Source organism: Pseudorca crassidens, chromosome 7, assembly GCF_039906515.1.
Source record: "Pseudorca crassidens isolate mPseCra1 chromosome 7, mPseCra1.hap1, whole genome shotgun sequence".
In the NCBI taxonomy this organism is placed as follows: Eukaryota; Metazoa; Chordata; class Mammalia; order Artiodactyla; family Delphinidae; genus Pseudorca; species Pseudorca crassidens.
The window spans coordinates 63,745,450-63,767,419 of NC_090302.1; the positions used below are offsets into that span (position 1 = coordinate 63,745,450).

Here is a 21,970-nt window from a genome sequence, read left to right on the forward strand (position 1 = left end):
TAGGATGACTTACAAATCTCATAACCTCTGATCTAAATAATCCACAAAGCAGGCACCAAAAATTCAAACACAGTTTTGTCTCTGTTTAGAAAAATTCTACAAAGAAACTATAATGGAAATCAAAATACCTGTCCTTCGTTCACGTACCTATTTTCTTCAGAAAACTCTCATCACAGAAGGAACCCAGAGTAAATTTACTCAGATGTAAGCAAACGTCAATGAACCTGAGAAAAATGTCCCAGCTCTTCTAACAAATAATAATGATAGAAGAAAAAATATTCTGAGACTTGTAAGGAAAACCATTAGTTTAGCATGGCATGAGTAAAGTAGGGAGGGTTTTTATCATAAACCAATCATAAAGGCCATGATGCCTATTCTTGAAGAATTGGATTACCATGTATGGCTCTTGACTTGCTTAATCCTCTCTTTAAGGCTGTTTTATCTTCCCTATGTATCCTTTGTGGTCTACACAATAAACACATCCAATTTCAGGGTCTCATACAAAAGCACACTAGAATAAGAGGAAACAACAAATGAGAAAGACTGCTTAGCTTAGGAGAAAAGACTAGCTTGGAAATCACTATAACTTTTACTTTCTATATCCGAATTAATTATTCAGAATTGAAAGAAACAACTTACAAGTCAAAGATAAAAAAATGATCATTTCAATCCTTTTTAAAATGTGTGAATAAGTTAAAATGAGCTTATCTTTTTAACATGCAGAGATTATTCCTCACTCTATAACATTCTCTTTTATTCCTTCTGCCCTGATGTGAATAGAGTAACTTCACCATCTAGAAGTAGGGTTAAGAAAGAGCTCCAGAAACAAACCACACGGGTTTAAATTTGCTCTGAGTCACTAAACTAGGCCACAGGGTTCTCATTTGTGAAAGGACAGTAAAGTACCTCACATGGTTAAGGAGGAATAAACAAGTCACACAGATAAATCTCTCAAAACAATGCCTGATACATAGTATGTGCTCACTAAGTGTTAGCTGAACAACTATATACTAAAAAGCAGAGTGGAAAATCACCACAGCCTAGAAAATCCTACCTTCCTTTACTCAAACTATCTGTTGAGGCTGAAGTCGCTAGGCAAGACCTTTTCCAAGTCATTAACTCATTTAGCCCTACTGAAAGCTTTTAAGATTACTATCCCCATTTTACACAGAAGAAATGGAGCCTCGGGAACTTTAAACACTTAGTGAGAGTCGTACAGCTAAAAATGATAAAAACAGGGCTTCCCTGGTGGCGCAGTGGTTGAGAGTCCACCTGCCGATGCAGGGGACACGGGTTCGTGCCCCGGTCTGGGAAGATCCCACATGCCGCGGAGCGGCTGGGCCCGTGAGCCATGGCCGCTGAGCCTGCGCGTCCGGAGCCTGTTGCTCCGCAACGGGAGAGGCCACAACAGTGAGAGGCCCGCGTATCGCAAAAAAACAAAACAAAACAAAACAAAACAAAAAACAGAGTTTTAGGCTCAGTACTTCCAATTCCAAACTTATGACACTGTTTTCATGGCTCCTTCCAGCAAATTTCAACTCCCTGTGCTTCCAGTCACTTCCTCCAAAATCACAGTCACCTCTCAGGCTGCCATGTTAGCTGCAAAATCTGCAGCAGATCTGCTGACATCTGAGGAGCTGGAGAAATTACTGAGTGTACCTCCAATGCCACACTTCTATTCTTCTGTTTCTTCTATCTATTGCCATTATCATCGCGAAGCCTAACACGTACTCACTCTTCCTCCAAGCTTCACTACCGTTCCTGATTCTCTCACCTCTGAATGGTCCTGATGCCGCTCAGAGTCCAGTGCAATGGCTAGGGCTAGGCCAGAGTTAGGAGCAAGGCCAGAGTTCAGAAAGGCAGGCATCCTAACATGTGTTCAATTTCCTGCAAGAAAAACTACACACTGTAAGATGTCATAGAACATGCTTGTTATTAGCATGTGTACCCGACAAAACTATTTTTTGTCATCCAGATGAAAAAATCATGCTTGTTCATCAAAATCATCTATTCCCATGGCCTCACTGTTTTCTCAGAAATTGTCACAAGTTTTCCTAAGTCATTTCCTTCAGATGATAATCACTAACATTACTCTTTCCACAAGTGTTTACTAAGCAGCTAATAGCAACTTTTCAGTTAAGAAAAATAATAATAAACATCGGATGATTCCTCTTAAGTTGTCTTTCCCTATTGAAAAGTTAGTACAATGCTCGTCTTCTCTATATTGAAATCCCCATACCCGGCACAGTGCCTGATACACAGTGGGTACTCAATGAATATTTGCTGAGTGACTAGGCAACTTGTTTGTAGATAGGAGGATGGCTTTAAAATGCCATCATAAAATGGCAAATTGAGACCTTTCCTTTTAAATTTCAGTGTTTATAATCTCGCTGTATCTGCACATCATAATCAACATTCAACTATACAGTCAATACTGTATATATCCCCTCATGAGGAATAAGGGGAAGAGAAGTATGAAAAAAGATCTGTGCCCTCTAAGAACTTATATTCACATCTTATTTGTCTGAGGAGGTGAGGAAGCATAGAGGAACTTAGCATTTCACACACTGGATTCAATTCTTTCTTCAGGGGTTAAGCCTGGTAAACTTTAAGGCTTGAAAGCTAGTTTAAAGAAGTTACCTATGTTATAGCTACAGCCAAAGGATTATCAAAGTTTTCATTTATATTTTTTCTCTAATTTTCTATGAGGAAACATTATATTCTAGAATAGGTTATCATTTACAGAGAGAAAAATATATTAGGAAAATTCAACATATGAAGCTGGGGGTTATTTTATTGTTGGGTGTGTCACTGTATCGATCCATTGCTCTTAGTAAAAGAAGTATAAGTTTGCATCAGATCAGATATTTCAGCCTGACTATAAAACATACCTCATCACACTGAAACAATTCTTTTTTTCTAGTGAGTTGGAGAGCCACACTTGGTTTTTAAAATAATAACAGTGATGTAAACTGGACACGAAACTGAATTCACCTAACTTTAGAGTGTATTTTAAGCAAAATATTTTTGCAGCATATTCTGCTTTCCAGATTTTTTAACTGCCTATAGAATTATCTTCTCAATTCTAAAATATCTAAAACAAATTATTAGATAAATTAAAAAATATTAAATAAAACATTTTAAAACAATGTATACAGGATTACACTGAAATCTGAAGCTAAGCTATATATAAGAATAATGTTGTTTAATTAGAATTATTAGAATATTATTATCTACCCTAAAAAAGAGATTAATTAATCAAAGCCATTTAGTATTGAGTATTTTAGCATCTGGGTTACAACTTACTATTAGATTTTTCCCTTATTAATAAATTATTAAAAACACCAAATCTGTTAGGCTACCAAAATAATAAAATATATAATTCTCATATAGTATATGTCATTGCCAAATAGAATTCATTTATATAAGATGCAGATTCTTGGTTATCTACCTCATTTTGTTTTGTTTTTGTTATATAACCCCTGAGAAAACTCTGCTTGAGATTCACCTCCTCTCTGTGACCTTTCCAGTGCAGTCCCACAGGGTCTCCACCCAGAGAGCTAGGCAAATCCAACTATATATAGTAGTTGGTGAGACCATTAGTTAGTTGTATACTTTTTCCACTATCTTGGTCATTTTTCTTTCTCTCACTACAGGTGACCATTATCCTCTCTTTTCTACTGATAAATTATTTGGGAAAGGTCATCTATATTTTCACTATTTTTTCCTAACCCTTTAAAATATTGAAATGCTTAGTACAGAGCTCCCACTCAATAAATGCATTTCTCAACTGTTTTTCACCTGTATATCAAGTGTTTTATATTTTCCTTGAAAGATACATTTTAATAAATCCATACGTGTCCACTTTCCTGACTATATGATATATGCAGAATCATATTAATCACACACCAAATAAAAAGAATTAATGTACCATATGTACGTACACACACACACACACACACACACACACACACACACACACACTCTTCAGGAAAACCTAATAATGACTGGTCAAATGAATAATAACAGGATAAAGATTATTACCGAATAACTATTGAGGAAAAGTTGCCAACACCAAAATTTTTTAGGCACTTAAAATATATGTTAGTGAAATGATTTTTTAAAATTATGTAATGTATTTTTAATGAATAAGACAAAGCAGTCCAAAATTATTCTTCAGAAAATAATCTTACACAAAATAATAAGATCTCTCTTCTCAGCTTTTTGCGGGACTATAATTCAGCGCTATCAGAGACACAAAGGAGAAAAAATATATATCCCCATTCGAGCCCATGAAAACGTTTGGGATTTTAAAGTCTCGGTTTCCTGCATAAGATACCAGTGCCTCAGGTATTCCCTGCTAGGCAACAGTTACAGATATGTTCTTTTTTCTTTCTGATTATGTTTATGTCTGAGATTTCCTGATAACCCAAATGAAAAGCCTTATGAAAAATGGATAATGTAAAGTATACTGGATTCTAAGCAGAAATTTATACAAGAATCCAGCATGTCTTTACGCTCCTAGGTAAGGCTATTTCGTTCAGTCACCTACAGACACTGAAGTGAGCATTATGATTCACTGTGCTTCTATATCGTTCATTTCTTTATGGATCGATTTTGAGACATTACATAGAAACTAAAATATTTTAATTTTTGCTATCATAATATGTTTCTTCCTACTTTTGGCAGAGTACTGTCCCTAATTTAATGCTCTGCCCCACAAAAGGGAGATCAAGTCTTCCAGAATCCTTAGTATAGGTGGTAAGCATTCATTCATTGAACAAATAAATACTCAGTACCTACTATGAGCAAGCACCATAGTGGTCGCTAATTACAAGTCACAGCAATAATTGCAAACATCTTACTGAGTATCTGCAATATGACAGGCATGGTGTTAAGCACGTCACAAGCATTTTCTCATTTCACCCTCACAACCCACTGCACAGCTCAAAAAACTGAATCTTAGAAAATATAACCAATTTACCTAACCACATAGTGAATAACAGTAAAACAAACATTTAAAGCCCCAGCTTGATTCTAGAATATGTTCGATTGCTAATACAGATACTACACTTCATATGGTTTTATTTTACTCATTCCTGAAACTTAAAGCACATATAAGATACAGACACTTCTTATACAGTGACCAGTCACCAGTGGAGATATAAAAGAAAACAAAACAAGTCTCAGTAAAAATCAGTTCTTCCCAGTTTGAGGAACTTTTAAACTACCACAGTAGCAGTTATCTGATTTGCCCTTAATGTTCTATATTCAGTTTAAGTAATTTATATTCATTCATTCCATAAATACTTATTATCTATTTTATAATGTGCTCCCACAACATTTCTACTGATTTTGCTGTCATTCACTTACATATACCCGACTTTTACTCATCTATTTTTCCATCTACAATTGTGCCTTGAAAACATGGTTTCAAGCTTTCCTCATAAACTCTCAAACCAGAAGTTAGCTGCTAAAAGTAGCTGATATTAAACTTTTTCTAATACTGCTAATATCTCTGCTTTAAAAGTTATTAATCTCTGCTATACTCAGGGGTGCCTTGATATATGTAAGTACATTACAGGACACTCATAATTTATAGACAAATCTTTCACGTTATAAAAGAATTCTTACCTTAGCAAAAGGATTCACTGAAAGTTTCCTTTTAAAATTGAATGCCTCTTGTGAATTTAACATGTTTGGGTTTCTAAAATTAAACTAAGAAAAAATTCTTAGAAACATCTCAAATAAAAGAAGGCATATGAATGTTTGTTTTAAACTGGAAAAGAAAAGCAGTTTTTTAAACTAAGATGAGAGATATGCACCACACAAAGGAAAATGGAGACATAGTAATTATCAAGCTAATCTGAAAATTGTAGACATCCAGGAAGCAGAACTTAAATCAGCTCCTCATAACCAGCTCCCATTTTTTCTTCCAATACCTGACTTTCAAGAAAAAGTTTTTCTTACAACCAGTCTCAAACATGACCTTTAATGGTTACTGGAAATCTGGCAGTACATTTTTAATGGATCCTTTCTGTTTTCCAACTACGATCAAATCCATATTAGTTGACCATAACTTAATCAGTTTTTTTCACCCACTGAAAAAGATAAAGATAGTCATCCTCATGAAGACCATAGCTATAGGGTGACTTCAATAGAATATATCCTATGAAAAGCTATAAAAGAAAAAAACTGAACTCTTGAATCAATTGGTTTCAATAAATTACAAATGATAACACGTATCTTTTAATCACAATTTTTCTCTTTGTACCTAAAAAAACTTGCTGCTATGTTCACAAAATAACACTTTTAATTATTTATGCTTATTTATGCCCATGTAGCAGTAAAACTAATGCAAACAACCAAAGTGGCTTTGGGCCTCTCTTAGACTCAGTACCCACAGCTGTAAAGTGAGAAGGTCTCTAGGGATTCTTCCAGCTCTAAAAATCTATGAGTTAAAGACCTCTTTCTTTAAAAAGCAAGCTTTTTATCTAGATTGAACCAAATGATTTGACTATTGGACTTTGAATTGAGCAACATGAAAGTGTTACTCAAGAGTCAGGTTACACATTTTCTATTTCTCTTTAATAAATAAAACGTATTAAAATCCCAGATTTAACAGGAGTATGCTAAACTTCATTAAATATTGCTTAATGTGAAGGGGATCTTCCCCCTGCCAGGGTAACCAGAAGCCAAATTCCTAAGATGCTGGAGCTAAGAGGGATAGTGGAAGTCTTCTGGCCAACTCTGTCACTTGACAGATAAAGAAACTGAGTCACTGAGAGGTACTTGCAGGTACTTGCAGAAGGGAGGGCTACCAATTTTCCTCCCTTCCGCTTCAGCACGCTGCTTCAGTCACTATGTGGCATAGAGTGAAACTCTACATCAGTAAACAAAGGAATAGAAGAAGGTTAATTCCATTACCAGGTCACTAAATAATTTAGAGCCTTTTTTTTTTTTTTTAATGCAAAGACCTTATGTTCAGAAACTTACAGTTCAAAGTATGTTAAGTAAAACCATGTCCATATGCAGATATGTCTTCTCCCATATGCATCTTAAGAAAATAACAAAGAAAAAAAAATAATTTATCATCAGCCCCTAGAAACAAAAACTGAAATTAAAAGAAAGAATGGAGTAAATCTAAATTGTATATTTTCATTCCTTCTAAAAGGATTAAATAACAGAATTCTAAATGGTTTGTTTGTACTTTCCATGCAATATGTAGATTAACCATGAAATTCTGTTTGGGACACTTTGACATCTGTTTTCAGTGCATTACAATGAAATCTGGGGACTTGATACATACATTTGCTGTAATAAAACTGTCACTAATCAGTGTTTTCCAAAATATTGCCCATAACTATTACTATTCAGTAGTCTCATTTGCATGATCTAATATTGTTGCTACATCATGTTTTCCCTGACAATGTGTTAGCTGGTCCCAGGCACATGCTCTAAAATGGCTGCAAACCACTCAATAATCCCAGCACTTCCATGGTACTCTGTACATATGCATGCAATCTGCCCCAGAAATGAACTAATACTACATCCTTCACAAAATTGTTTCCCTGTAACTGGAATACCCAAGGTTGAATTCACATCCCCGGGTGTGAAAAACTCAACAAAAATAAAAGAACCCACATAGAGGAGGAAATTATGCCTCATGGGGCTTCCACAACAGAAGATGTAAACACAATCCTAACTCAGAACTCTCTTTAACAAATCTGTAATAATTCTGTTTGAATAGTGAATGCCCAGTCTGTCCTTAACTTAAATCATGTCCATGAAACACAGAAGAAGATTGGACCAGACTTTGAAATTGGGTCTGCTTCATTTTCTCCAGGATTAATAAATAGCTGTATCAAAGCAGGGACCAAGCAAGAAACACCAGCTCACAAGGTGTTAACACACCTCCTGGATATTAGATTGAACAAATGCTTCCATTTCATACTGCATATATCTGGTGTGTCACGTGCAAATCTTGGACCTCCGGCGGAAAGCGATTCTTTTTTTTTTTTTTCCTGAGATTTTTCTTTTTTTTTTTTTTTTTTTTTTTTGTTTGTTTGTTTGTTTTTTGGTTTTGGCAGTACGCGGGCCTCTCACTGTTGTGGCCTCTCCCGTCGCGGAGCACAGGCTCCGGACGCGCAGGCTCAGCGGCCATGGCTCACGGGCCCAGCCGCTCCGCGGCATGTGGGATCTTCCCGGACCGGGGCACGAACCCGTGTCCCCTGCATCGGCAGGCGGACTCTCAACCACTGCGCCACCAGAGAAGCCCGAGATTTTTCTTTTTAAGTGGACCATTTTTAAAGTCTTTATTGCATTTATAACAATATTGCTTCTGTTTTATGTTTTGGTTTTTTGGCCATGAGGCATGTGGGATCCCCGACCAGGAATCAAACCCACAACCCCTGCGATGGAAGGCGAAGTCTTAACCACTGGACCGCCAGGGAAGTCCCAAAACGTTATTCTGAGAGCCCAAAAAAAGGTCTTCACCAAAAAAACAAAAACTTATGAAAAACAATTTGCCTACCTATGCTAACTCGAAATGAATTCCATATTTTATCAGTACTTAGAATCATATTCATTTTCCTTAATAGTCCAATATAATTTCATTTTGTCCTCCTATGAACTCATCTTAAACCTGAAATATGTTTCTCTATACACGTTTTATATTATATAAATGTTGGATACAAAAAGCAGATTAATTGTAGGCCCTAATACTGTGTTGTTAGTACTAAGAAGTCATTCCAAATGTTCCAAAAGGGATTAATGTAGTATAACAAGTCTATTTAATTATTGTAAGACCAGTGATCCTCATATTACTATAAGCAGCTTTTCCCTTATTTGGAGACTGTAAATAGAACAGATACTGTTACATGATAACTGTAAGTCTTAACCAAAAATATTAATGCTTTACCATCAGGAAATTTAAAGAAATATGTTAGCTTCACCAGGAGGCTAAGAAAGGCAACCAGTATTTAAGAATCATGTATGCATCGATTTGCATACATGGTCAATGCATATTGACCATTTCGGGTCAATATCAACTTTAAATCCTAAGTGCAAACAAAGCTTTTCAAATGTATTAGAAGGACAAAATACTAAATCCTTCTGCCATCAACAGCAATCCAGTTTACACACGTCAAAAAATTCTGGATGTACTTTTTTATGTACTAAATAAAATACATGCTTCTTGATTTTGAACGGAATAGCAACATCAGGTATGTTCTCAAAAAGAAAAGACATGACACAGATTATTAAAAATTATGTGCCATAATCAGAGCAAGCTAATCAATGTCCTGATTCTACTTTCTGCACACCCTAGTTACCCTTTAACAGACAAACAGTGAGATAACTTTTCCTATTAACTCCTGGCCAGAAACCCTAAGTATAATTATAATTAAAATGCTGCATAGAAGAATATGAAATTTTTTTGCACTGCATCAGTGTGACGTGTGATTTAAGATATTTCCCTAGTAGAGACTGTGGGTATGGGCTAACCTGTCCACTTTGCAAATCTGCTGTACAAAGTAAGTGAGAGGATCAACCCACCGCCCATGGGCAAGAAGCACCATGACTGGTTCCCCAAGGAAAATCTGGCCCACAAGAGAGGCTTCAGGACCACCGGATCCAACCAACCAGAGCCACAAAACTCAAGCGCTAATCCTAAATCTAATTTGGGAAGAAGAAGAAGATGTTTTAACCACTTCCCATTTGGCTTTCAATTGTTCTTAGAAAAAGTGACATCACTTTAAGTAAGAAATATTAACTTTTTTCCTCTAAAGATTATTTAATTAATTTTCTTAACACCATAAAAAATGACTAGTGGGAAAGACTGACTTAAAGAGGAAGAGTCCAGTGGCAATAAAGTGAAAACAATTCACATAACTAATGAAACATTTTGAGTTTTGACCCAACTAGGGATCGTTTTTAAATAAGACACTTTCAGACTTGAGTCTAAAAACCAGCAGCCTGCTCCTCTAGAACAATCCAGTCCACAACATCACCACTTCTGTCCAACCAAATCTAAAACATAAGTGTAGCTCTCCCAAATGTTGGCAATTTCATGTTTTTATAACTAAAAGTCCTATGTTTTCACTGGAGTACAATGAATTACAAGTACTTCCTACTACACCCTTCACTTAACACAAAGTTATTTACTCAAAGAGCCAACTAATAAAATTATTTTACTCCTTCCTTTCAGGGACTCCTAGATTGATCAAGAAATTAACTCTCTGATAAGTCTGATATAGAGGACTGCTAAAACTGTACAGTAATTCTACTTTAAGTTGATATAAAAACCATATACAACTAGGAACATGTTCCTACTAGGAAATATCTATACACATCACTGTGACTGGGACTTTTCATTTTCTCTTTGGAGGGTCTTATCACCTGAGATACACACAAACTGATGACCTCTTGCTGCAACACCTAATCACTCATTCTCTTCACTATTGGGCATCTCCTCCGGATGTCTATATTATGCCATGTTCCTTTATAAAGAGCAATAATCACTCTTATTAATAACATCATTGCTTTTACTTACATGAATTATTTCATGTAATCCTCAAACAGCCCTGCGAAGCGGGCATTCTAATCCTCATTTTACAAGACAGAAAACTAAAGCACGTGGAGCTTAAGTGACGTAGCCAAGGTCACAAAACTGATAAAGAGAAGAAGCAAGACTACGAAGACACGTCACATTCATGCGCTTATTTTTCTATGTTCTACAAAAACTAAAAGGCAGGAAGAAGGGAGATGTGCTCAACTGTGAAGGAATCCAAAATCCAAAGCCGACAGAATATTTTAAATGGTATGTTATTTACTCCTCAATCTATGAATGAACCATCCTTCTTAAGTCATTCCTGAAAGATCTAGGCCCTACTTCTCTCTTTTTTTCTCTACCTTCACTTCTTTTCAACTCTGCAACACACACACACACACACACACACACACACACACACACACACATCAATTACACATGATCCAGGAACTTAGGCTCTTTAACTCAGCAGCTGCGATTTGTTTTACATCATTTCGGTGGAGGAACTGAGGCAGACTTCTGGAAGAAATCACAGACATTTTTTAAATCCTTGGGGGCTGGCCGCTGTTCTTGTATCACAGTCCCACTGCATATGACCCATTAGCCCACTAACCACATCCAAACTCGATTCTTGGTGGACTCCACCAATGAAAACACCAATGAGTGAGCAGAAAGGCATGAGAGGTGTTTTCAAGTCTAGATTGGGTTTTATGGACAGGAGAGAGACACTGAGGCTATTGACCAAAATCAGACGTTTCATTTACCTTTCTTCCTTGGATCCGCAGGATGCTGGATTATCAACACAATTAATGCTGAAAAGCATTTAAATTCCTTGATCTTGTGAACATTCCTGGGGGAAAAATAGTTTAAAACAGCAACAACCAAAAAAAAAAAAAAGAAAGAAAGAAAGAAAAAGAAAAACTCTCTCACCTGCCATTTCAGATATTTTTAAAATGGGAATAGAAAAATTGCATGTTTTCTTCCAAGGTTCTTGTGCCTGGACCACATTGTCTCTCATCTGTCAGTGTATCCACACACATGGATAAACAGTATGGGACATACAAGTAAGGAAATGCGCATTCTAACTTAAACTTCCTTTTTTCCCTCTAATAATTTAAAAATAAAATGTAACAGCTTGGATTTTAAATATTTAATCTGGCAAATATAGGAAAAATCATGAACTACAATGTCATATGTGGCAAAGAAAAATTTGGTAGGATAAAAATATCTGTGTTTTAACATTTTAGAAGGCATTTCCAATATTTTAAAAATAAAATTATTTCACTGCTTCGGAAGAGAACAGAGGTAAAATTCTCTATTTTTGCATAGGAGGGTTTCATAAAGAAGGGAAAAAACAATTTTTATATTTGTTAAAATAAGCATTGAATTTCACATGCTGGCAAATGTCCCCAAAGAAGTAAAAGCTTCAGATTTACCAATGGTTCACTATGCTTTGAAATTTAGCTATCTAAGTCGCAAGAATAGGTTTCCCCTAAAACTATAAGATGGACTGTGTAAAGTTACGACATGACTCTCATTTCTTAAAAATTTTGTTTTAATCCTACATGTTTAGTATACAGCTTTTTCCAATACCAGACAAGTTTAAGAGGTGAAGTTTATAAGTCAGTCATTTTAGGACTTACGCATTGCTAATCCAAAGCATAACTAAATTTACCAGTTTTACCCTATAGAGCGACAATAAAATATTTTTATTGTAACAGCCGAAAATGTTGAAAAGCAATTATTAAGGAAATCATAAATATAAAAAGCTGAAAAGCCAACCTCAGAAGAGAGGGGAAAAGGAAATGGTGATATGAATAATCATAAAACACGGAAACTGAAAATCTAGGCAGAAGAAATCCAAATCCCTCTAAATGCCAGAATACGACCCCCCACCTCCTGGAGCAAGGAGAGCTGCAAATCTGTCCCCATCGCTGTCAGCAAACAAAAGAAAGTCACTTCTACGGCTAGACCATGTCAAACAGAAGACATCGCTACTGCGAAGGGACGCCTGGAATCCACTGGGGTGTAAAGTCAGGGCTGGGGCTTTTTGTCAGCTATTACCATAAAAGAATAAGAGGAAACAGTGACATTACTACACAATAGAAAGGTCAAACAGCTTGCAGCCATTTCATGACCCAGACAAGTCAAGGTCAAAGGATTCAGGTAGCAAGTTAGCCAGGGCATAAGTTACAACACAAATGAATTGTTTTAACACATCAGCTTTGGTCAATTAAACCTAACAAGGCAAGTTGCATCACGTAGCAGGGTTCCTGACACTAAGGCCAGAAGCTGAGACCAACCTCATAAAACAAGGCTTTTAACATAGCATAGCAAATTTAAGGTAATCCATCCAGAAACTGCAGATGTCAGAATAATAAAATACAAGTTGTCCTAAGCAGGAACATTTTTCACACTTCAGAATTCACTAATAGAGGGGTATAGACTTCATATTGACATACTCGGGTTATTAACATGGGCACAAATGTAATCCCCTACTCACACGAATTACAAAATACACCCTATTTCAAATAACTATCTTAACATCTGTGCTGATGATCAGATCTTTGTCCTAAGCTCTACCATTCCCTGTTAACAGCAATACATTTCCCCATGTATATTTTTCAATGTGAGTTTTGAAAAATGAAGTTTTAAAAAAAATCCTCAGCTTCACACTGCATCAGAATATGTATTAGTGTCACAATTATGAACTGATGCTTGTTAAATGCTTTTGTGTAGTTTTGTGGGAGATACATGTATTTTACAATTCAACTCGATACTATTTATTAAAGTTTCTACTTTGAGACATGGAGTTGACGCTAGCCAGAATTTTAAAACTGCACTATATTTAAAGAATTTTTTTCTCAAAAGCAATTCTTATTTTCTTTTTTTGCGCTTGTTTAAACAAATCCCATTTTCAACTGATTTGTGCTTCATCCATAACTTACTACATGCTCTGAACTGCCTTAAAATGGGATTCTGAAAATAAACAACCTCCAGGCAACTCTCAGCTAGTAAAATTACTTCATCCATCACCCCATATTTTCAATTATATAGTTCTTATTCAGAGTTCTTTAATTTGTCTGTGATTCATCAGTGCCGTCCTGTTTAAACTATCATCGTAAACAGAGAGAATATGTGTATCTAAGTGTTTTATTATAAACAATATATTTATGCACAAGAAGAGTTTGCATTCCCCTCTTAGAACATTGCTTGATGTAATTTTGAGGGTATTTTTTTCTTGTATGTGTGGCCTTCAATTCAGCCTCAAGGTCTTTCCACCTCATTGGTTAATTGGTGGCCATTTCTTCCAATTTTCTGAATAATATAACAACCCAAAAGCCCAAGCATTCAAGTCCCATTAGCCTCACATCCTATACCATCCAGTCTAACACAAACTAATCCCGCAGACTCCCTCCTCCACAGCACGCACTTAAAGTTCGCAAGTTCTCTGCAGTTTGGTGATTTTTTCTCTATGCCAAATCCCAACAATGGAATTCAGTGAAATTAACCACATCACATAATTAGAGTTCAAGGACCCAAGAATGTATTTTAAGATGAGACGACATACCACGCTGCCACAGAAAAGTGAGCTTGAAGAGGAAGCTCCCCTCTTGCTATGCTTGGCGCTGAGGCATGCTGCTGTAATAACTCCTGTTTCCCATCACATAACCACTAGTCCTTGAGATTTCTAAAATTATTCCTTTGCCACAAGGATGGAGGGAAAAAAGGTTGTAAAACTGCTTTGAACATAACGTTGGCTGATCACTTGCTCTGTCACAGCGCATACATGGACAAACTCCTCAAGCGTCACAAGTTCAACTCTCCTCAACTTCAAACTAGGAAATGCTACCTTTCCACAAACTGCAGAGACACTTCCACCTAAAACTAGTTTCAGAGCCAGGGATCACTCTTGCCTTCGCCCATCTTTTTCAGATATTTAATAATTCCCTATCTTAATGAGCGCCCCTTAGGCTACTTCCACTCTCTGAAACCTTAACCTTCCAACAAAGCAATAATGATTCTTTTGATTATAAAGTCAGTTATCATGCAAGCCACTGGGATGACAGACGTGAAAACCTATTTATCTCAACTTTTATGAATTCCAGAGAATTCTGGCGCAGCCTCCCACTGGGTCCCTCCCTCTCCAGGTGCTGAAATTCCAACTGGTTGGCAGGGATGGCAGGGGTAAAAGTGTCACAAAACAGTTTTTTTAAGCCCACTGGTCTAGTTTCTCAGTTCAGTTAAGCAGAATGAAAGTTTATGAGACAGACTTTACTCATCAGATATGTTGGATTGTTGTTCCAAATTATAGTGCCAAACTTAAGAGTAAAAAGTTAACGGAGGGGGCTTCCCTGGTGGCACAGTGGTTAAGAATCCGCCTGCCAATGCAGGGGACACGAGTTCGAGCCTTGGTCCGGGAAGATCCCACATGCCGTGGAGCAACTAAGCCCGTGCGCCACAACTACTGAGCCTGTGCTCTAGAGCCCGCGAGCCACAACTACTGAAGCAAGCCCGCACGCCTAGAGCCCATGGTCTGCAACAAGAGAAGCCGCCACAATGAGAAGCCCACACGCCACAATGAAGAGTAGCCCCCGCTGGCCGCAACTAGAGAAAGCCCGCGTGCGGCTTTGAAGACCCAACACAGCCAAAATTAAATAAATAAATTAATTTTAAAAAAAAGTTAATGGAGGATTAAAACTTTAACTTCCTTTTGGCAGTTTCCTTGTAAATTCCAAATTTAGGGAAAAACAAGTAAGTAAATAAAAAATCCTACGAAATCTATAGTACAGCTATGTGTGGATATACCTCTTAGGTTACCACTTTAGAACACAGAAACTTTAAAGAATTAAAGCAGTGGCAACAGGCCTCCTCAATGGCTCCTGCCCAGCTGAGTCTGCAGGCACACACCCTGTATCTGTCAGGGAGCACCCCTTGGGAGACCTAAGCATCATCTCCTGTCATTGCACTGTTCCCCCAAATTACCTTGATTCCTGAATAATGAACATCATTTTGGTCCTTTTGCATATGGAGTTATTTTCCCACACAAGAGGCATAGTGCACTAAATTTGCAAATCCAAACGTGTAATCTAGATGAATATTTTTCATTACAAAATGTATAGTGCAGCATATACGGCGAGAGGGTATCATGCAGAGAGTGACACCCAATGCTGTCAGCAGGACATTTTACCAACCTTTGCTGCCTCCAAAAAGTGGATCATTACATACTTTTTAAATATTTGAAAATCATAATTGATATAACAAATGATATACCTCTCTCTCCCTCTCTCCTTCTCTCTCCTTCCCTTTTGAAAAGTGAGATCATATTAAGAGCAATTCAAGAGCTTGGTTTGCCATATCAGAACACAGATGCCAAGCTTTCCCAGCTGGCAACTGGGGCCTCCGAGTTTAACTCTTGAATTGTCCAGCAAAGCTATCAGGGCAGGAACATCATGGCAGAGAGGGCAAACTTCTGGCCTGTGTTTTCTTCTTATCAGTGAGAAAATTGCTACGTATCTCATATTACAATATATGTTCCCACAAAGGTCTCATTAAGCCTAGGAGCAAGACAGGCCAGTAAGAGCCCTTCTTTATCTGCTGAATTGTGCGAGAGCCAGAATGCAAACAAGTGTGCACTAGAGTTCATAAGTTCAGTCAAGGACAGGACGCTAGATGGGAAAACTTAACAGTGTTCCCCTAAATCAAACATGCATACAACTGTCATGCTTTCTGAGCATTTCACAATGTAAGCCCACCAATCCGTTTTAACAGATTATGAAAGCTTCCTTTTCCCCATAATGGGAATCTGCAAATGAAGTGAAATTTATTAAAAGGTTAAAATATGCTGTCAACTTGCAAACAATGATCTACTTAAGCTTTTCATTAAAAAAAAAATAATTGTTACCCAAAAGGATTCTAAAAGTCAGTAACTGAGGGAGGAAAACAATTCTTCCCATTTGCTTCCTCCCTAATGAGATGTGACAACCAGGAAGGATTCTATTTCAAAAACAATAATAATGATTACAACTTCCCCTGTAAACAAGTCACGTTTTTCACAATGTTGAAATGCACTTTGATCATCATATCAGTTACCAATAAAACAACAGAAGTTACCATCCACGATTTTAAGGATTCCACAAGGCTAAAAGGGAAACTCCTCTCTCGTGAGAGCCACGAGGTTCCAGGCCTCTTTAGCACTCCAAAACATGTTTAATAAGAGTGCAAAACACAGTCCAAAAATCAGTCAGGCTGAGTTGAAACTCGAATCTGTTAAATACATGACAACAGTTACTCTCTCTTGAGATCCTGAAACATCTTAGTGTGTTGTGACCCATCTCTTTCTTCAAAACCCTTTCCTGCCTCAGAGAAAGCCCAGCCCCCTACCCCACGCCACTCTTCAGACAGGACACAGTGTGGCCACTCAACGCCTCCACAGGCCAGACTTCCTTCTGTGTAGCCTTTTGGGTAGCACTGCTAATCCTTCTTATTAATTAACGAGATAATGGTGGTTAACCAGAAAGCAATATGAATGCAGACCATCTAGGAAACTTCAACCAAAATGATTTCAGCCTTTTGGTTGGTCTTCCTGACGTTAGGTTTCCTCATGAAGGTTTTCTCATTTCTTTTTTTTTTAACGTTTACCCTGTTACACATTACTAACTAGAAAAAAAATAGAAAGGTCCTCTCAGTGGGTTACTGTAAAATTTGGAAGTGTGGAAACTGAAGGAACTAAAAATTGCCTAAGAAATACGCAGTGATGTGACTGAAAGCCACAGTCAGTCCTGGCAAGTGCATTCCATGTCACTGCAGCCAGCTAGCCCTCCATACCCTTCCCAGAGCACACCCAGCATCCTACAGCGTACTTCTGTCCCGGGAAGGTGTGCTGCGCGAGGCTTGCCTGGTTTTTGTTTTGTTTTGTTTTGCTTTGCTTTCAAGAAGGCAGTAACAAAGACAATATGGGGAATAGGTACCACCTGCCCAAGAATCCCTGGACATCTTTAATATCTTGGGGAAAATGGAGGCCACTTCAGAGCTGTTTTTTCCTTTAATCTGTCACCATCTTTGAAAAAAAAAAAAAAGAAACCTAAAAAAAAAAAATAGATAAAAGGAAGGGTTTTCTATCAGCTAAGGTTTGCTGCAGCAAACAAGCAAGCAGCTCTCATTCAGGGATTGTCAAAAACTTTTCAGTGTGCCCACTGCAATGCGGATGCCAACCAACGAATCAAAGGCATTCAGCAACTAGACAAAGAGGGTCTGATGCCAACCTCGGTGCCACTGGCAACCATTATTGGCATCCAGCACAGTGTCTGCCTTTTTTTTCCCCCTCGCCTGGCACTTCACAAACAAAATGGCGGTTCTTGTAGCAACGAAACAGCCGAAGCGCAGCCCTCTGAATCAATACCGTCAAATGATTTTATGGATTTAAACGCAGGGACTCCCACATGATGTGTATATTTTAGGTAAAGTGGGGGGTGGTATCATTTTATAAATGACTATATTGAACATGACCCTTTCCTAAACATGGAGCAATACAAAAATGGACTAAATTGTGGTCAACCAGACTCTAGGCACAGAAGAGGCTGAATAACAAAGAGATTTATTTAGCTTTAAAGGAAATTCTGCCTTGTGGCCATGGGATGCACAAGTCTAATGAACTACATATCAAAACTGATTTCAAAATGCATACATTCTCCCCAAAACTGTATCAGATGCAGATGTAGCACTAGAGCTTGTGTCAAAGCTCTAGTAACTCTTTCCACATTTCAAAAAAAGATGAGGCTGAGGCTGCTGGGCATGAAAGAAAAAAAAAAAAAAGTGTGGGTTGAACCAAAAGAGAAAGAGGGAAAAAGCATAGGAAGTTGGTCAACAATGAACTTTATTATTTGTTGGTCTTTATGTCATCCTCCAGAAGAGATGCAGTTTGTGATCTTGTATAAATAACCAAGAGGACTATTGACATTTCTAGATCTGGAAATTGTCAATATATTGTAACATCACTCCACACTGCAATGCGGATGCCAACTAACAAATCACAGGCATCCTGAGCTAAACAAAGAGGGTCTGATGCCAATCCTGGTGCCAGTGGCAACCATCTTTGGCATTCTCTCTGTTCTTTCTCATGTTTTCCTCCCAGTCGTTTAGAAGTGGGGAGAGAAAGAAAAAAGGGGGGAAAGGTAATTCTGTTGCTCATTCTGTTGCAAACATTACATTTTTCTTTTCTGATTTTTCTTTCATGTTTTTCTTTATACTTTTTCACCTGATTGATAAAACATACTTAAGTGGGTTTTCATGCACTTAGAGGAGAAATAAAAAGTCACGATGGGAGATAATGCAGCCCTCTGACTGACTACAGACTTATATTTTAAAATTCTTTCTTTAATCAAATGCACTGCAAAATGACATAATTAACCTACATTTGACCAAAGGAAAAAGATATAAATTTTGAAAAAAGGAAAACACAAAAGCATCCTGATGTGACTTTTTCAAAGAAACAGCCAACAGATGTTAAGAAGATATGGTGCACTCACAGGTAGCAGAAGATATAAATTAGGTGCGCAGTGTAAAATAATAAAAGGTTTTTAAAAGAGAGACTAAAAACAACAACAAAATCAATGTTTTATCTGAAAATGTGGTCTGCAAGAGTTGCTTACAACTTTATGACTATCATGACCGATGGTGCAATGCAGAAGGCATTTATGCATTTTTCTTTCTTCAATCTATCTTCACAAATCCAAAGGATATGTTCTTTATTGTCAGTTCATCAACCAAGAGAGTTGGCTGCCTGCCCCAGGAGTGAATGTACATGCGTGCACACCTCAAGGACTAGCCTTCAAGCAATTTAAAAGGCAAGCAGCAGTGAAGTGCTTGCAAACCTTCCCTCCCTGCACTAAAAAGTTACATGACCCACTTTCTAAAACTTTACTTCCAGCCTTGACTTTCACGACAGAGTTACAACACACTGACAGTCAATCCAACACATATATACAGCCCACCTTAAAATGTCACCTCCTAGACAGCTGTCAATCAAATTAAGTGTCATGTGTTAACGTGCTTTTATTTGGGGACACACAGGGAAAAAAAAAATTTTTTTCCCCAAACCGTCATTACTTGGACTTAAATTTTTCAGTGTATAGAAACAGTAAATGCAATCTTTCATTAAAAAAAAACAATATTTCCAAATGTATGATATCAAGCACCATTATTTAAAATCAAACTAGAAATTTTTAAATGACTTGTAAGCATATCTCTAAAACTATACCAAGGAAATACAAAGACAAAAAGCACATAGTAAGTACCTAGATTTCTGAGTCAAAAGAGTAATTCTGATATTTTATATTTTGGGATGATGATGAAGTTCATACCATTTACTAAATCCCACACTTATATAACACATATCAGATAACCGTCTGCCACCTGGCTATCTGCAGGCCACTTTCCCTACCACCAGGCCAAGTTAGAAAATGACCCACCACCTATGGCACATTAAACTACAGTCCACTTTTGGTAGGTTGTTTTTTAAAATGTTTTCCTATGGACTGTGCTAACACAAGGACATCTATATACCGATACATTTATTTGAAGCATTTCTTTAAACCTCCTTAAAGAAAATATATTAAGAAAAATAAAAATAATAAACATGTTTCATGAACCCAGAAAACACTCAGCAAAATATATCACCTATTTTTGAATCATTCAGGCAACACTTACACCACTCTCTTTATCAAGGATTTTTTAAAATAGGTACGGTATGCGGTTTCTGCATTCTTTTTGAGATTTATTTTAATCCAGTGTAACCAGTCTACTTTCTGTTTTTGTTCTGTAAGGAGAGCTGCGACTTCCCTCCTCGGTAAGTTTTATGAATTTACACTCAAGTAAACGAACAATATTAAGTGTTCCCAAGTCACTCTGGGAAAATATTATAACATAAATTATTTAGATAAGAACTATGATCCCTTTAATCTACAGCGAATATTACACAATCAAAAGTAGGTGTTGATAGAAATATTTAAATTAAATAAATCTAGGTCTACGTAAGGTATACTTTCTGATACTGGCTATCTTAAGCATTCTGTAATAGGAAATGTTAATTCTATTTTTTCAAGGCAGTAGCACTAGATCCGTGAAAAAAGTTGATCTACCTCGTTAGTTAGGAGGTTAATACAAAGAGTGTTAAAGAACGGTTTGACTATTCATAAATCAAGTTACATTTTCAAACTGGGAAAAGATGACTAGATGTAAAGAATGTAGCCGAGGACAAAAAATGAAGTGTAATAAACACTTCGGACTATTCTGTGTCTTTGAAAAAGTGTATTATTTCAAAGACACTTGAAAACACATCTCTTTGTGGTCTTTAAATATCCATGCCTATCCAGGTAGGAAAGCTCCATGTCTATTTCCATAGCTTGCGCATGGCAGTGGACAAGCAAGTGGAGGAGGGCATGCCACTCTCCCCAGAGCAGGTGAACGAGACCTAGGCGCCTCCAGGACCATCTAACCCAAGCCAGGCGTTCCTTGTGTGGGGTTTGCGGGCAGTGTGTGCCGGGCTAGAAGAAAGAACAATCTGCTCCTACCTTGCTCCTGCACGTAGTATGCCAAAAACAAATCAAGCTCCTTAACTGATACTGTGATATGATGTGGCTGGACACAAAGTGCTGGGTTTGTGCAATGTGGGGATTTCATGAGCCGCTCTCCATCGGTACTTTCCAAGGGGATGCCTTTGAACAGGATCACCATGACTAGATCCAGACGCCAGACTTTGTCTGCCTGTCGCAGGCAGTCGATTCTCCTAATCTTACCCTTCTGGTCGGGATTGGATAAGACACAGCACGGGTGCTTCTTGCCAGTCACGGTGAGCACAAAGTCCTCTCGGTACTCCTGGCGGATATCTTTGCGCAGTTTGGCCAGGAGCCTGGATGCCCACTTCTGTTTGATTTCAGGCTTTTCGCTGAGAAGCTCATCTTTGACTGCTCTTTCTTCATCCTTTGACATTCGCTTCTCGTGCTTTTTAAAGTATTTGCGTTTCCGAGCCTGCAGGTTGAACCAAGTATAGGCAATTGCACGGACGTGTGGAAGTAGTGCCTCGATGAATGGGTGAAATTCATCCTGTGGAAGATGAGGAGGAAAAAGAAGACATACACAGTCAGTTTAGTTTTTTAAAGGCTCCAAAACATCAGACCACAACCCCTTCCCAATTCGGTACCAAGAGTTATGCACAAAAATAACATTCTTTTCTTATTTAAAATTATCAAAATAGCAGGACCAGAAGAAAATAAAGTATGCCAAGCTGCCCCCTTTCCACCAAAACTCACAGGTTGATTCTCCCTCCTAAAAAAGAAAATAAGGTTTATATTTGTATTTCCACTCTGGCCCCATCCCCCTCATTCCCACCATGTATCCTACATTCTTTAAAACGTAAGCGAC

The 21,970-nt window shown here is 37.6% G+C and overlaps 1 protein-coding gene across 13 annotated transcripts in view; it reads right to left on the minus strand.

Moving 5' to 3' along the window:
- Nucleotides 1-21,970, minus strand: part of NFIB (nuclear factor I B) — a 440,917-nt gene that overhangs the window by 206,941 nt on the left and 212,006 nt on the right. For 10 of the 13 annotated variants that reach the window (XM_067744397.1, XM_067744408.1, XM_067744404.1 and 7 more), the window contains exon 2: nucleotides 21,121-21,652. In XM_067744397.1, coding sequence (XP_067600498.1) covers nucleotides 21,121-21,652 — 532 coding nt within the window. The remainder of the gene's footprint in view (nucleotides 1-21,120; nucleotides 21,653-21,970) is intronic. The other 3 variants (XM_067744402.1, XM_067744409.1, XM_067744406.1) reach the window with 1 other exon arrangement.